The sequence below is a fragment of the Epinephelus fuscoguttatus genome, linkage group LG21 (genome assembly GCF_011397635.1).
Source record: "Epinephelus fuscoguttatus linkage group LG21, E.fuscoguttatus.final_Chr_v1".
NCBI lineage: Eukaryota > Metazoa > Chordata > Actinopteri > Perciformes > Serranidae > Epinephelus > Epinephelus fuscoguttatus.
In genome coordinates, this window is record NC_064772.1 from 32,061,923 (window position 1) to 32,078,034 (window position 16,112).

At 42.6% G+C, this 16,112-nt stretch overlaps 1 protein-coding gene across 2 annotated transcripts in view; it reads left to right on the forward strand.

Moving 5' to 3' along the window:
- itgb1a (integrin, beta 1a) overlaps positions 1 to 15,697 on the forward strand; it is a 36,720-nt gene extending 21,023 nt beyond the window's left edge. The window contains exons 4-17 of one of the 2 annotated variants that reach the window (XM_049564745.1): positions 957 to 1,176; positions 1,291 to 1,461; positions 2,810 to 3,048; positions 3,381 to 3,536; positions 3,620 to 3,715; positions 5,684 to 5,773; positions 6,021 to 6,161; positions 7,113 to 7,315; positions 7,459 to 7,697; positions 7,802 to 8,024; positions 9,344 to 9,579; positions 9,794 to 9,960; positions 12,818 to 12,895; positions 14,443 to 15,697. In XM_049564745.1, coding sequence (XP_049420702.1) covers positions 957 to 1,176; positions 1,291 to 1,461; positions 2,810 to 3,048; positions 3,381 to 3,536; positions 3,620 to 3,715; positions 5,684 to 5,773; positions 6,021 to 6,161; positions 7,113 to 7,315; positions 7,459 to 7,697; positions 7,802 to 8,024; positions 9,344 to 9,579; positions 9,794 to 9,960; positions 12,818 to 12,895 — 2,259 coding nt within the window. In that variant the 3' untranslated portion in view covers positions 14,443 to 15,697. The remainder of the gene's footprint in view (positions 1 to 956; positions 1,177 to 1,290; positions 1,462 to 2,809; positions 3,049 to 3,380; positions 3,537 to 3,619; positions 3,716 to 5,683; positions 5,774 to 6,020; positions 6,162 to 7,112; positions 7,316 to 7,458; positions 7,698 to 7,801; positions 8,025 to 9,343; positions 9,580 to 9,793; positions 9,961 to 12,817; positions 12,896 to 14,442) is intronic. The other variant, XM_049564747.1, reaches the window with a different exon arrangement.
- Positions 15,698 to 16,112: the final 415 nt, after the last annotated feature.

Genomic DNA, 16,112 nt, shown 5'->3' on the forward strand with positions numbered 1-16,112 from the left:
GATTAGTTGATCAGTGGATTTATCGACCAACCAAAAACTATTTTGATAACTGTTTTAAGATTTGCTGCTTTTCTTTGATTTATATTTTTGTAAACTGTATATCTTTGGATTTTGGACGAGCAGTTAAAAGACGTCACGTCAAGCCAGGACGGGCATTTTTAGCTATTTTCTTATGTTTTTTTTAAACTTATTAAATCATTAATCAACAAAATCATGTATTAATTTGCAATAATTGCGACCACACGCACACATGTATCCACACATGAATTTACACACACTCCAATCAGCCAAAACATTAAAACGTTTGGCAGGTGAAGTGAACAACATTGATTATCTTGTTACACACAGTGTTCTTGGGTCCTGGCATTCATGTGGATACCACTTGACGCATAGCACCCACCCAAACACTGATGTAGACCAAGTACACCTCTCTCATGGCCACGGCGCTTTTTGATGACAGTCCCCCCCCCACAGTTTAGATAACTAAACTGAAAAAAGTTTCAGATGAATCATTTCAGAACTAGACTAATATGAACCATTAAAGTCACTGTCATTGATTGAGACATGTTTTTTGTATTATGATTTCATAAAGTTGCAAGAAATATTCAAAATTAATGGCTAAAGTCAGAGCAGCAGCAGAGGCCAAAACATCCTGACTTTTTGTCCCTTGCATAGTCAAAAGCTCCTGGGCAAACACTTAGTAGTGTCTTTTGTCAGTCCCTTTCTGCTGGTAGACCCATATCTTGCTCACAATTCCCCCAGCTGGCAACGCAAGCTTTCTGTTTTTAACTTCGAGTCTGAGAAAGTGACCCCGAAGAAAGCTCCTCCAGAGCCCCAAAAGACATTATGCAACAGCTTTCACACACTGAGTGGTGGTTCTTATGATAAACAAACAGAAATTCACTTGTAAAATCGATGAATTGTCCCTTTAATTCTTCCCGTGCTGCCGTTGTTAGGACTTCTTGAAACAGGGTGAGACTGTGTCGACCCGCTGTGACGAGATGCAGTCTCTGATAAAAAGGGGCTGTGATGAAGGGATGATCGAGAACCCAACTGGGGAACAGATGGTCCTCAGGAACAAAACGGTGACAAATCGCAAAAAGGGAGCCGAGAAACTGAAGCCAGAAGAAATCACTCAGATCCAGCCTCAGAAACTCACCCTCACCCTCCGATCTGGTGAGGATACATTTCTATTATGATTTTCCTGAAGTTTCTTTTCTTACCTTGTTTTGGATTATATTTAACTTACCACTGTGACACATTTTTTTGAATCATGGTAACTTCCTGTAGGTCAGCCCCAGTCTTTTGACTTGAAGTTCAAACGAGCAGAAGACTATCCTATCGACCTGTACTACTTGATGGACCTGTCCTACTCCATGAAGGACGATTTGGAGAATGTCAAAAACCTGGGAACAAGTCTAATGCTGGAGATGTCAAAGATCACCTCTGACTTCAGGATAGGTGAGGACTTTTATTTTGGAGTCTGATCACATTTGACAGTTTGTTTCGCTCCTTGTGAACCCCGAACTAAGGCTGCCCCTGACTAACAATTTTCCTAGTCAACCAACAGTCTTCATTTAGGGCCATTAGTCGACTGGTCGCCCGCATTACTACATTACAGAGAAATACAAAACCGTACTAATGAACCTTCATTAATATAGGCCTATATTTTATCTGCAAGTGCACGTCACACACTGAGCGAGCCGCCTGTTAATGACGCTGTGGGCTAATGGGCATGTAGCTACTTCCATGTTTCACATGATACGTCATGTTTGTAGTCGACCAATGAAGATGAGTTTACATATCACCTTGGGTTCGTCCTTCACCTTCTCAAAATGATCCCACACTTTGGATTTCCTGCCCGACATGTTATTAACTAGCCTGTGGAATAACCGCAGGTACCAGCCCTGGAAATTAGGGGCCATACACGTGCTGCGTATTTAACTGCCTGGAAAACGTGAGATCGGAGCAGAGCTGATCTTCTTCCAGGAGCTGTTTATAAGTGTGTAGGCCTATCATCCATGGGATAGATGTAAAGCTCTGGGTAGCCCTGCGCTAACAAGACCAACTTTTCCATATTTTGTCAGACTGAATATTTACGGAAGAAGGGATAGATATCTGTCGGCTGAGATTGGTTTGTAACGTGACTCCTGTCTGACTGCTGAGCGTGGCCACTTCCTGTGTCTGCCCTTTCAAATTAAATTCCCACATAATCCAGTCATATAGGTTTTGATTTATTTTGAGGTGATGGTGCAGGTGCAGCTCCGAATAGAGTTTGTCTGCACATTTATAGGCACATCACAAACAGAGACTGCTAATAGGTTCTTTTGCATGCTTTAATGGTGCCAATTTGTGCCACATTGTAAACACATATGGGCTAAATAATATGGGATTCAAAATGTAGACCATAGTCAGCACAAATGACTCAATGGCAGCATTAAACTTCCTTTTTTCATCCTTCAAAGCAACCAAAATTTGAATTATTATCCCCCAAGTAGAAGTGTAACACTGACTAAAAATAATGTGTAATAATCTACTTTGTAGGGGGTTAGATAAAATAGATTACCCTCCTATCCCTGAAGTGGATCGACTGTCTTGTATTTTCAGGTGTCTTGATGGGGGGTATTCAGTGCCACTTGTGTTTGACCTTTTTGTGACCTGCACAAACAAACCAAGGAATTAAACCCTTGAGAGTTCAACGACCTCCACGGAATTAATTTGGTAGCTAGCCAGTCTCAAACCAAGCATCTTCTTAAGCCTTTATCCAAGATGTTTAAAGTAAAATTCTGTATCCAACCGTCTTTCAAAGGTTTTGGCTCCTTCGTGGAAAAGACAGTCATGCCATACATCAGCACCACCCCAGCCAAGCTGCTTAACCCATGCACAGGCGACCAGAACTGCACCAGCCCGTTCAGCTACAAGAACGTCCTAAAGCTGACCAGCGATGGCAAGAAGTTCAACACCCTGGTGGGCCAGCAGCACATCTCTGGAAACCTGGACTCTCCCGAGGGGGGGTTTGATGCCATCATGCAAGTGGCTGTGTGTGGGGTAAGCAGAAAAAAAGGAATAAAGAAAAAGCTGTTTCTCCTCAGTGATCCTGTGGGAAATAATCATTCTCAGGTTCTCAGTTCAAGGTAATTTTCCCACAATTACGGCACTTGCTCGGAGGGATACAGCACCAATAAATGCGTTTATGTGGGGATGTGTGAAGCTGTATTTTATGAGTCTTTGGCGTTTACAAGGAGATTTTTGGATGCAGTGATAATCAGAAGTTCATGCATCACATTATGAACTGCTCATTGCTTTTATAGAGAGGATATATATCGCTGTTGGCAGACAATTACTACTCCTAGTTTGAGTGTTTCTTTCTCATTTCTCAGGATCATATCGGCTGGAGGAATGTGACTCGTCTGCTAGTGTTCTCCACTGACGCTGGCTTCCACTTTGCTGGCGATGGCAAACTGGGCGGCATCGTTCTGCCCAATGATGGAAAATGTCACCTGGAGAACAACGTGTACACCATGAGCCACTACTATGTAAGTAATACTGTTTGGTCTGTTCTGCGTGTGGGCATTCACTGCGACTGGTGTTGACTTTTCTCCTCCATCTTGTTTTAAAGGACTATCCCTCCATCGCTCACCTGGTTCAGAAGCTGAGTGACAACAACATTCAAACCATCTTTGCGGTCACAGAAGAGTTCCAGCCTGTTTACCAGGTGAGTTCTTTGTTTCTTTATCTGTCTCTCTTTTACTTCACTTTTACCCCTTTCTTTTCGAGCATACTCTTCCTCATTCCTTCCGTGTGCGTGTGTGTGATTAGGAGAAGCCCAGTGTGTAAAAATATCCACCCAGGCCATTAACCTCTGCTGTGAGTTGTAATGGTAGCATCTCCATAAAAGCTTTAATTATTTCCTTGTGCCATGCTGCTGCTTTTCAGGCCAGTTCAACCCATCTGAGATTGATAAAGTTCTTTCATTAGGTAGCCTCGCAGTAGCTTCAGCATGCTTCAAAGCAATAACAAGTCCATAATTTTAAGCTTGAAATCAATGTTGTATCCATTGAAATCTGGAATTAAATGGTCATAGACTCAATCTGACGAAGCAGCCTGGGGCAGCTTTTTGTGCCTGTTGGTTTTGGAATGCCTAGTGCCTTGTGTTTTCAGGATCACCCTGATCACCTCACATTGAAAGACTTTGTAGACTGTCCACTTAGATTAATTCAGAGGCGGGCCTTCTGTAGTGGCAGTGACAACAAGTAATAGCGTACATGGCTCACTTTCATTGTCGCCTGAGGCAAGCTGTAAGACATTTGTGAACACATTTTAGCCTTGACTACTTTCTAACCTTTTACCAACCATGATTAGGCTTGACAGTTGACAGCAGATCATCAATCTTTTCCTGATTGATCCTAAAATAAGCCTTGAGCAGACCAAGATCCAGGCGAAGCTCCTGGACCAGCTGGTGATACTACCTGTGATTTCTCCTCGTTCCGTAGGTCTCATGTACTTACACAGATCTCAGTTTCCCTGTTTCCAGTCCCTAAGTGTTCGGCCTGTCCATTTTTTTGTAGATTTTAAGGTACATATCTGTGACTTAACTTGACAGCAAAATAGCAGTTGAATGAAGCTGCAGAAAGCGCTCTGTCTCATTGGGGCCTCAAACAGTATATTTAAGGGCTTGACAAATAGGGGATGTGATGCAGGTGGTGTGCCGGCCCGTCGTGGTCCAGTGGGAGCTGAGCCAGAAGGCAAAGCTTTCGATTTACTCCTCTATCTATGTCATCCCAACCCTCACCTATGGTCACGAGCTCTGGGTAGTGACCAAAAGAATGAGGTTGCAGATACAATCAGCTGAAATGAGTTTCCTCTGTAGGGTGACTGGGCTCAGCCTTAGAGATAGGGTGAGGAGCTCAGACATCCGGAGGGAGCTCGGTGTAGAGCCGCTGCTCCTTCGCATCAAAACGGGTCAGTTGAGGTGGTTCGGACATTTGATAAGGATGCCTCCTGGGTTCCTCCCGCTGAAGGTGTTCCAGGCACGTCCCACTGGTAGGAGGCCCCGGGACAAACCCAGAACACACTGGAGGGATCACATGTCTCATCTGGCCTGGGAACACCTTGGGGTCCCCCAGGAGGATCTGTAAAGCATTTCTGGGGGGAGGGATGTCTTGGGTGCTTTGTTTGGCCTGCTGCTGCTGTGACTCATCCCCGGATAAGCGGATGAAAATGGATGGATGAATGGGGGTGGAACAATACATCAATATAATGATTTAATGAGCACTGATCCAGTATTATTGATGCTAAGTAAAAACGTCAATACATATTGACAACTTTAACGTATGCCTTTGCTTTGAAACACCCATGGCACGTCTGTATCACCGTTTCTGTCCACGCCTCCTTCCTAAACATTCAAACAGCGCTAGCAGCCTAGCGCCAGGCAGATAAGGCCAAGCAGCCAAGAAAGCAAATGAGGCTATTTATTGATGTCATCTCATATCGATCGCAGGCCCCTGAACTGAATCATGATATCAGCAAATACTGTATCATCGTCCAAAGAATCTACATAATGCTGTATCATGATTTAACTTGTGATTAACACTCCTAAAAGTTGATAGAAAGGTTTTCTTGATCCTGTGTTGTAGCTAACTTTGGTAAACCTTTATTCTAAATTTTTTTCTTCGGTCCTCAGGAGCTGAAGAATCTGATCCCAAAGTCCGCAGTGGGCACTCTGTCTGCCAACTCAAGTAATGTAATCAACCTGATTATAGACGCTTACAACGTAAGTACGCCATCGAGATTGTTGACTTTAAGCGTCCTTGTGGAAAAGTTTGATTAAGTTATCATTTATTCACACAAACCACATCAAAGCATTTAACATTGTGGCCGAGTTGGAACAGTCGAAGCTTTTTCCAAACACATTTTCTCATTTAATACTCAGCTAATCCTTTTGTGTATCGTATGCTGTCCAAACAAAGCTACCAGATGACATTCCAACGCTGGTGTTGTTATCTCTCGGTTTTTGGCAGTCTCTGTCGTCGGAGGTCATCCTGGAGAACAGCAAGCTTCCAGAGGGAGTGACCATAGCCTACACATCCCACTGTAAGAACGGAGTGGTTAGTGAGGGTGAGAGTGGAAGGAAGTGCTCCAACATCTCAATCGGAGACGAGGTGAGGATTGGAACATTTATCTTTTACTGTGTTTCCTCAGTAGGTGATTAAGTCTGTCAGCTGTGAAAACACACACCAACACTCAGGTCATTATGAGACCAAAAATGTCAGATTAAATTTAGATCATTAGGAAGGTTTATAAGTGACGATGAATGGTTTCTCAGTGATACAATATGTATATAATATATACGCATAGATGCACATTAGTGTATGTGTAGCTTGGCTGGAAACACATTGCACAATGTCATCACAGCTTATATAGAGGAACATTTTCAGCATTTATAAATAGAACAACTTGCTGCAAATCAATAAAATATCTTTCTAGAAGTCCGTTTGTCAGCGACAGATGTTGGTTTTTAAGGCTCTTGATGGCATCGCCCCCTCCTATATAATTGATTCCCTATCACCTTATGTCCCTCCATGAACCCTGAGATCTTCCGCAGCTGCTCTTTTATATGTTCCTAATGTCACTACAAAAACCTTTGGGGATGCTTCTTTTAGCTACCATGCACCAAAAATACAGAACACCCTGCCTTTAAATATTAGACCTGCGGGCTCAGTGGACAGTTTTAAGTGATGACTCAAAACACATCTTTTTAACATAGCCTATAACTAGCAGCTTGTAGGTTGTCAGCCCCTGCTGTAGGTCAATATAGCATTTAACAAGCATTATTTATTGTACATAGGGGATAGAAAAGAATCCCTGCGCATCTATATGTGATTATTTTCTCTTTCAGCTTGATGCATTTCCATCCAAAAACCATCACTTTTGTAATTTGCACACTGATAGCACAAAATCTGCTCTTGGTAACTGTGGTTTTTCTGCACATTTCTCACAATGATGTCACATGGAAACTCATTTAGTGGTTGAATTTTGGTTTGAGATTCTCACAGAGATGCGACAAATTCCATATTTCGCTCTCTGAGTCAGACTCTCTCCCTCATTCCTAGGTCATGTTCACCATCAGCGTGACATCTAAGGGCTGTCCCAAACAAGGCAAGCCCGAGACCATCAAGATAAAGCCCCTGGGATTCACAGAGGAGGTGGAGATCACGCTCAACTTCATCTGTGAGTGTGAATGCAACAAGGAGGGTGTCAAGAACAGTCCGCTCTGCCACTTTGGTAACGGGACCTACGAGTGCGGAGCCTGCAAGTAAGTCTGTGAACATTTCCGCAACCTTTAATGTACTGTACATCTTATCTTACACAGGAAAATATACAAAACCTTTAAGGCTCATATTCAGATTTCTGTTTTTTAAGAAATGCTTTAGAATCACGACCTCTCTTTCGTCTCAGGTGTAATGAAGGCCGTGTGGGCAGACAGTGTGAGTGCAGCAGCAACGACGTGGCCACAGAGGACATGGACCGGACCTGCCGTAAAGACAACGGGACCGACATCTGCAGCAACAACGGAGACTGCGTGTGCGGCACATGTGAGTGCAAGAAGAGAGACAACCCTGAGGAGAGGTACAGCGGCCAGTACTGCGAGTGTGACAACTTCAACTGTGACCGTTCTGGAAACAAACTGTGTGGCGGTGAGTACGACAGCTCCACAGAGGAGCATCAGTACAAAGGCTTTACACGGTGTGGTAGAGACTGTTTCGTACACCTTGGGATGATGTTACCCCCGTTTCCTTAGGGCATGGACGCTGTGAGTGCCGAGTGTGTGTCTGTGACCCAATGTGGACCGGAAGTGCTTGTGACTGTTCTCTGGACAACAGCACGTGTATGGCCAGCAACAAGCAGGTCTGTAACGGCAGAGGAATGTGTGAATGTGGCATTTGCAAGTGCACCGACGCCAAATTCCAGGGTCCCACCTGTGAGACTTGTCCTACCTGTCCAGGAGTCTGTACTGAACACAAGTAAGTCTGAAATGAGGACGTTTCAATGTTCAAATACTTTCAATATATTCTGTTTTGCATGTTTTGGTATATGAATGTCTTGTTGTGTTTCCCTGGATGGTGTTTCCTTTATGAGCCGCAGAACAAAGACATTTCCTGGGAAGTGGCATGTAGGATATTGCTGGGACACAATACCAATAATACACCAGGTCAAAGATTCAGCTGGGATAAATCAAGACTGCTAAAGCCTCATTAGCCTAATATTCATTTAAGAATGTTTTAAGGCTGCCCCCAACTAAGAATTTTCCTAGTCGACCAACAGTCATCATTTAGGGCCATTAGTCAACTAGTCGCCCACATATTTACGATATTAATCTAATTATTAAATGATATATTTTGGTGGTTTGAGTTGAAGGTGTGAGAAAGAATAGTATCAGTACCATTGTTAACACTGTGCTACATTACAGAGAAATGCAAAACCGTACTAATGAACCTTCATTAATATAGGCCTATATTTTATCTACAAGTGCACGTCACACACTGAGCGAGCCGCCTGTTAATGACGCTGTGGGCTAATGGGCATGTAGCTACTTCCATGTTTCAGATGATACGTCATGTTTGTAGTCGACCAATGAAGATGAGTTTACATATCACCTTGGGTTCGTCCTTCACCTTCTCAAAATGATCCCACACTTTGGATTTCCTGCCCGACATGTTATTAACTAGCCTGTGGAATAACCGCAGGTACCAGCCCTGGAGATTAACCTGACTCCTGTCTGACTGCTGAGCGTGGACACTTCCTGTGTCTGTCCTTTCAAATTAAATCCCCACATGGTCCAGTCGTATAGGTTTTGATTTATTTTGACAAGGTGTAGCTCCTGATAGAGTTTCAAGTTTGTTTGTTTTTTGTTTGTGTTTTTCTGCGACTGAGCGACCAATGAAATCATGCTGACTAATGACCTTTCTGGTCGACTAACTTTGGTCGGCTATCAGGGGGCAGCCCTACTTTTAGATCTTTAGATTTAGTGATAGTTGATTGTACATCCATGGATACATTGCAAACAGGGAATGCTAATGGCTAATTCAGCGTACTGTTAATGTTGCTAATTTACCAAAATTTAAACAGATAAAGGTTAAGAAAAAACTAAAGCTAAATTTTTCCTGTTGCCTGTAGTGCTGTTTATCAGTCTACATTGTTTTGGTGTGAGTTGCAGAGTGTTGGAGATTTTGGACATAGAGGTGTCTGCCTTCTCTCCAATATAATGGAACTCTGTGTGACCCTTTGGTAGCAGATTAAATCCCGCTGCTCATTACTAACATCAACGCCCCGTTCCCTCCAGAGAGTGCGTCCAGTGCCGGGCGTTTGGCACCGGTGAGAAGAAGGACACGTGTGAGAAAGACTGCATGTACTTCAACCTGATCAAAGTGAAGGACAGGGAGAAGCTGCCCCAGCCCAACGACGCCGTTTACCCCGTGATGCACTGCAAGGAGAGGGACGCCAACGACTGCTGGTTTTACTACACCTACGCCGTCAACAACAACACGGAGAAGGAGGTCCATGTGGTCGACACGCTGGGTAAGCAGAGAGCTGGGTGAACATGAGCCAGGGTGTGGAAGGTTTCTGTTACACAGAGAGCTAATTACAGGGGCTGTGGTGGTTAGGGCTGCAAAAATAGGGCATTTGTTTATTCACATACAGCCGTGTGATCGTGTGTTATTCCCATGCTCTTGTTATTTTTGCTGTGTTATTCCAAGCTGCATAAACACCGCCATACCCTGCTGTGTTTCAGACTGCCCCGCCGGTCCTGACATCATCCCCATTGTCGCGGGCGTGGTCGCCGGCATTGTCCTGATTGGCTTAGCCCTGCTGCTCATCTGGAAGCTGCTGATGATCATCCACGACAGGAGAGAGTTCGCCAAGTTTGAGAAGGAGAAGATGAACGCCAAATGGGACACGGTGAGTTTTTGAAGTCAGTGAAAGCTGAGCAGGATAAATATTTTTGAAGTTCTCAGTTTGGTCGAGCAGCTTAAATGTGGAAAACAGGTGTTGTTTGGCTGCTCTGCAAAGCCGGCCACTGTCAGGGGATTAACTTGTGAAGAACGTGTGTTGTTCCTAGCAGCAGATGACATTTGCAGACTTGTTGATATCATAACAAAGTGTCTCACTTGCATTCTCCTCCGTCTCGCAGCTGCAGAAACGGATCGAATGTGTTGCTTTTGAACGGGGCTCAAAATAAAATAGGAAAAATGTCGGGGACTGTGTGGACTTTTTTGGGAATGTTATGCACTCTGAGCATAGCTGGACTTTTTCCGGGGAGTGGCCACAGCTCCTCCACTCCCTGTTTCCTCCCTGCTTTAGCATCATCAGCCAACATCAATATGACAGAGGACTGGAGTTTAGCACAACTTCATGTGCAGTAAAATGCCTCCACCTAGTGGTGGAATAGTGTCACACCCACAGAGTGTGTGGGTTTGATGCAGATGTTCCTGATCACTGCTGCACCCACTCTGTCTGTTGGGGTCTTACTTATTACCATGGGCAGGGCAACCTTTGCCTCCGCATCCCTTTAATTTTAACAAATGAGAGACTGTCAGTGAAACTGTGATGAACCTGGGTTTTCTGACAAGATAACAAGGCAAAGGAACCAAAAGGAATTTCAAAGACACTGCCTGAGCTTCCTGTGATCTCTCATAGATGCAGCCACATCATTCTGATCCTTGGCCTCAGTGGAGTGCTTGGTTTTAGTGAGTTTAAATAGATCTCAGTTTCATCAGAGTGTCACACAGTCTGGGAGGGTTGTAGCAATATTTCCTTCTCTGTTATAAACACGTGAGAGTCAGGTCACAGAATACATGATAACAAATAGTTTAAAACGTCTGCTACAGTTTAGAGCCTCTGTGAATGGATTACGTAGCGGCATCAAGGTTTCAAGAGCTCAGTGGTCGCCTGTTTGAAATGACTGTTAATAGCATTTCTTGCTCAGTCAAATGTAGGTGCGTCTGGATCACATTTCTTTGCTTCTGATCCTTTATTTGTCTGATCTATATTAATATTTATTACATTTTTTTTCACTCTAATGCAGCTGTAGAGTGCCTGCGAAGGCTACAGCAAACCTACGTTAAATTGAATGTAACTACTTAAAGGTTCAGTGTGAAGGATTTAGGGGAATATATTGGCAGAAATGGAATATAATACAGTCAGTATGTTTTCGTCAGTGTATAATCACCTGAAAATGATAACTTGTGTTTTTCGTTACCTTAGAATGACACATTTATATCTACATAGGGAGCAGTTCCTCATTTATGGAGATTGCCATGTTCACTGCCATGTTTCTACATCATCGTTTGAAGCCCATCTGCGACGAGCAAAAACTGACTTGTAATGTGAAGCTGCTTTGCTCGGTGTTCTTGCTGGTTTAAATCACAGAGTCTGTTTCTTTTGGAGAGGAGGAGACCTCGGCGGGTTATTTGGCTCCTTGTGAAAACTTCCTGAACGTCTGGATCTTGAGTTATCAGAGGAAAAAAGCGAGCACACAATAGCATGTTGTAGGCGAGCCATCGATCTTGGACATGCCAGCGTGGGAGAAACACAGATTTGTTATGTGAAACTGTTTTATTCAGTGTTTTGACCGGCTTTAATCACCTGGGGTCTCATTTATAAACATTGTGTACGCACAAAACGAGGCCTGAAAGAGGTGTACGTCACTCTCCACGCAAAAGTAGTGATTTATAAATACAGAAGTGATCGGAGAAGCTTTGGACCATGCTTACAGACATTTTGGAGACGGGAAATTGGTGACACAGACGGTGAGGTGGAAGCCTGATTGTAGAAATTGACGAACATTTTTTGGTCCACGCCATTTTTGGCATTTGCCATTACGTACATTTTTAATATGGATCCTACACATTGTTTTATAACGTATTTCTTTTGGAGAGGAGGAGACCTCTGTGGGATATTTGGCTCCTGGTGAGAACCTCCAGGCTGTCTGGATCTTAACTTATTAGAGGCAAAAAGTGAGCACACAATAGCATGTCGTAGGCGAGCCATCTATCTCCAACATGTCAAACAGCGTAGGAGAAACACTGATTTGTTATGTGAAACTGCTTTATTGAGTGTTTTGACCAGCTTTGATCACCTGGTCTGTTTGTTTTGGAGAGGAGGAGACCTCTGTAGATAATTCAGCGCCCTGTAAAAGCCTCCTGAAGAATGAACCCTGAAGGAAGAGAGAAGTTTCAACTGGTTGCAATGTGCGATCCTCACCACAAGATGTCACTAAATCCCCCAAATATTACAACATGAACCTTTAAGAAAACATAACCAGTCTCACGGGTTTCTTTCATGTTTTTTTTTAAAATATGTTTTTAATGATTAAGTATATGCTTGTATCTAAGAGGGAGGTGTATAACAGTGGATCTGTTGTGGCAGGAATCTTTGGAAAGATTTATACAGCCTGTCATCATCTCCAGCATCAACAGACTACTGAAGTTGAGAGTCTTTTTTCAATCAACAGCAGAACTGTTGAGCCAGCGAAGTTTTTTTTTTTTTTTTTTAAGATATTCAATTATAAAGTGCACAAATCCTCATTCTGATCACTTGTTCAACAATAAAGCTTCTTGTGCACCAGGCTAAACACTGCTTAGTTTTAATCCAGAGCTTATCCTTATCTCTTACCTTCCATTTCTCTCATTGTCCTCGTTTCATCCCTCTCATTGGACTTTATTCATATTTTCCTGCCACCTTTTTTATTCTGTTTCTGTGTTGTTCTGTTATTTTTCCTGCTGAACTCTACTCTGTCCTCGTTCTCCACCTGTAGCAAGACAACCCCATATACAAGAGTCCTGTCAATCAGTTCCAGAATCCAAACTATGGACGTAGAGCTGCTGTCCTTTAAGTTTGTATTTCTTTTCCTTTCCACTTAATTTTCCTGCACGGTCTGTTTATGTGTGTCTTGATTTCACTCTGTATCTACTTTTTCTTTATTTCACCTGTCTTTTAAAAGTATCATTCTGGACTCTATTTTCCCATGTTGGTCTAAAGCCCCTAGTGTAGTCGTTAGAGCACTCGTCTTCCATGCGGATGGTCCAGGGTTTGAATCCTGCTGGGATCGACATCAGCAAAGACATGCGGTCGCAAGAGGGTCCCACCGCCGAATCAAATGGGGTCAGATTCCTTAAGGATAACAGAGTAACTCTGGAATCTGAGCAAATTCGAAGATGTGTCTCATGTCCGTTGTAGACACCAGACACTTTCAATATGGTACCTTTGGAACCAAAGTAGCCCTTCAGACATGGTACCTAGACCTTTGGTCCGCTTAGTGTTTCCTCTGCAAACAGTCCTCTTAAATGTGGGCGGGGTTGTTGTCACTCACTGCTCCGTCCAGCACTCACTGTATCCTCTATCCTTTATCAGTCTACACCTGGTTTACCGTCCACAGAACAAGGCTGCACACCAACATTTTCAGAACTAAATTGAATAGGTGATGTTTGTGCATTTAGTTCTTCTCAGGCAAGTGCAGGGGTTTAGTTTATTTGGTTTTATTGTCTCTCTTGGTTTCATCCAAGAGAGACAATAAAAACTAATGTCACAATGGAGGGACAGCTACGCAGGTTGATTTTAGCGCTCCTCATCATGGACTATATTGCTGTCATTGTTCATTTTAGTCAAAGCATACAGTTTGAAAACGAGGCGCGGCTCCAACTAGAAAACAATGTTTTGATGCATTGGATGTGCTGAATGTGCATATTAAGGCAGTACAGGAGGAGGTGCACATTAATAATCCTCCAGGACTGTAACATGCTCATGTTTAACCCAAACAATGTGTCATGTGACTGCAGTTGCCTCAGATCCAGGTCGGAACACGTTCTCACCACAAACGAACCACACCAGAGTTCCTTTGTAATCGGACTGAGACCTTCATGAAGAGGTGGTCTTGATCCGGGTGTAATTGCTGTGTTCACACCTGCCCTAATGAACCGCACTGAGGGGGCAAATGAACTTGAGTTCGATTGAACCGAACCAAACAGGACGGGTGTGAAAGCACCCTTAGACACAAAAACATGGGAAAATAAAGTCCAGGTTGAAAAATACTGATGATACCCTTTAAGTAGAGAGTAGAGCATCAAGCAGAGCGACATTGCCTTCATAGTTTCTAAAAAAAAATGAGTGCATGAGTGTGCCGTGAAAAGTCCCAAGACCTGGTCAGTGTTTGAGGATATGAAGTGTCTGCAGGGCACAAATACCAAAGCCTTGTCTAGTGAAATGTGTTCAGACATGATGCCTAATGTGTACCTCCTGATTTTAGGTGTGATGTTACAACAGCATGACTGAGTGCTGAGTGTGATCTAAATAAATGACACGTACAGTGAATGATCCATTGTTTTTTTTCTGTGTGATTTGGTGAATGGATCTGAGTTGTGATTGTAACTTAAATGTTTCCAGGGTGAAAATCCAATCTACAAAAGTGCTGTCACGACTGTGGTCAACCCCAAATATGAAGGAAAATGATGACGTCATACTTTTCAATGGACTCTGCTATCAAGTACAGCTGCAGTATTTACCGCAGGTGTGGGGTCTGAGGGGAACCTGTGGTGGAATTTATGTCACTTCTTCTTGTTGCTTTACCATAATAATAATAATAATGTACCATGTGGCCACTGCATCTGTATTTTTACTAACACTTACGATTTATATGAATTGGTTGTATTTTAGATGTACAGTATACAGTATGTGTATATACTTTTAAGTTGAATATTTGCAAAAGTGATGACATGAAGGTATTTTTCCTGCCACAGGACTGGTAAGGGCAGAGGTTTTAGCTTCTTTTCTTTTTTAACAACACAATGTGCAAACTATGGATACACAGCATATGTACACCTCAGCTTCTGTCTCTTTCACTTCGCTGTCCTCTCGTCTCTTTCTGTGCACTGACTTCCTGTGTGTCTCCGTGTGTTCCAGACAGGACCTGAGTTTAATATGTAAATCGTCAGCCATGGCAGCACATCATGTCAGTGTGTGTGTGTATATATAGAAAACAACTGCAATAGGGAGTATTGACTGATATTTTGCTTTAGGTTGGACAGTTGTGTTGAATCACAGTAGATTATGCAGTGGTTGTAAATGTAGGTTTGAACTGCAGCTTAAAAACACACTTTATTGCACTCGTATTGAGTACTGTCTATTCTGAAGAAGTTAATACACAAGATGAAGGAAAATATCAACACGCATTATTTGAACTGTTGATACGCGATCACAAAGGGACTGTATACCACTTGTTGAAATCATGATATGTGGCGATGTTGAACAATCAAAGGATTTGTATATGATACAATGAACTAATGAAATATTGTTGTATTTGCTAACTGCAGTAACTTTATTACTCATTCTCAGGTCCTCTCCTGTGTTCTTGTCAAGCACGCCAAAAATATGTTTTATGTCAGCTTGTTCTGTGAAACTCATTCATGTGAGTGGATTCTGTAAGTTTTTTTTTTTTTTTTTTGGTAGATTTAGAAGACTGAAATAAGAGTATTTGTTCAGACATGACATGACTCAGCTCTGAAATGCTTACACGCCCAAACGCTTCCGAAGCACCACACACAAGCCTTTACAGTATTTTTTCAAAGTGCCTTTTATTTCAATACCATGTTCTCTCCCAATGCTGTTTGAGTTATTTATTAAATAAAGTACAAAAACTGTCCATGTCTTTCTCGGTGGCTAACTGTAACTATGATATAATCCCTTGTGTTTTGATTCTTTAAAATTAATTTCAGGTGTGGATCTCCGTTTTTTAAATACTGGACCAAAACAGGAGTAATGACACATTAAATCTGAAGACTAGAGGCCAATGTTCTAAATTCAATTTCTGCTGAATCTGAGAAGCAGTTATTCAAGTTCAAAATGACAATGACTTCATATAAAACTCAAGTATGGAGCGTAACATCCATTACACACTGTATCCTGCCATGGTTTGGCCCATGGATGGTCATAAGTGTTTCCCGTACTAAAGGTTCATTGATAGGATTCATACAGAGGAGGACTGAGTATTGAGCTGTGTTGAATTGAAAATGAAGCTCAAATAAATCTTGAGTCAAACCAGTGAGAAAGATGGAGAC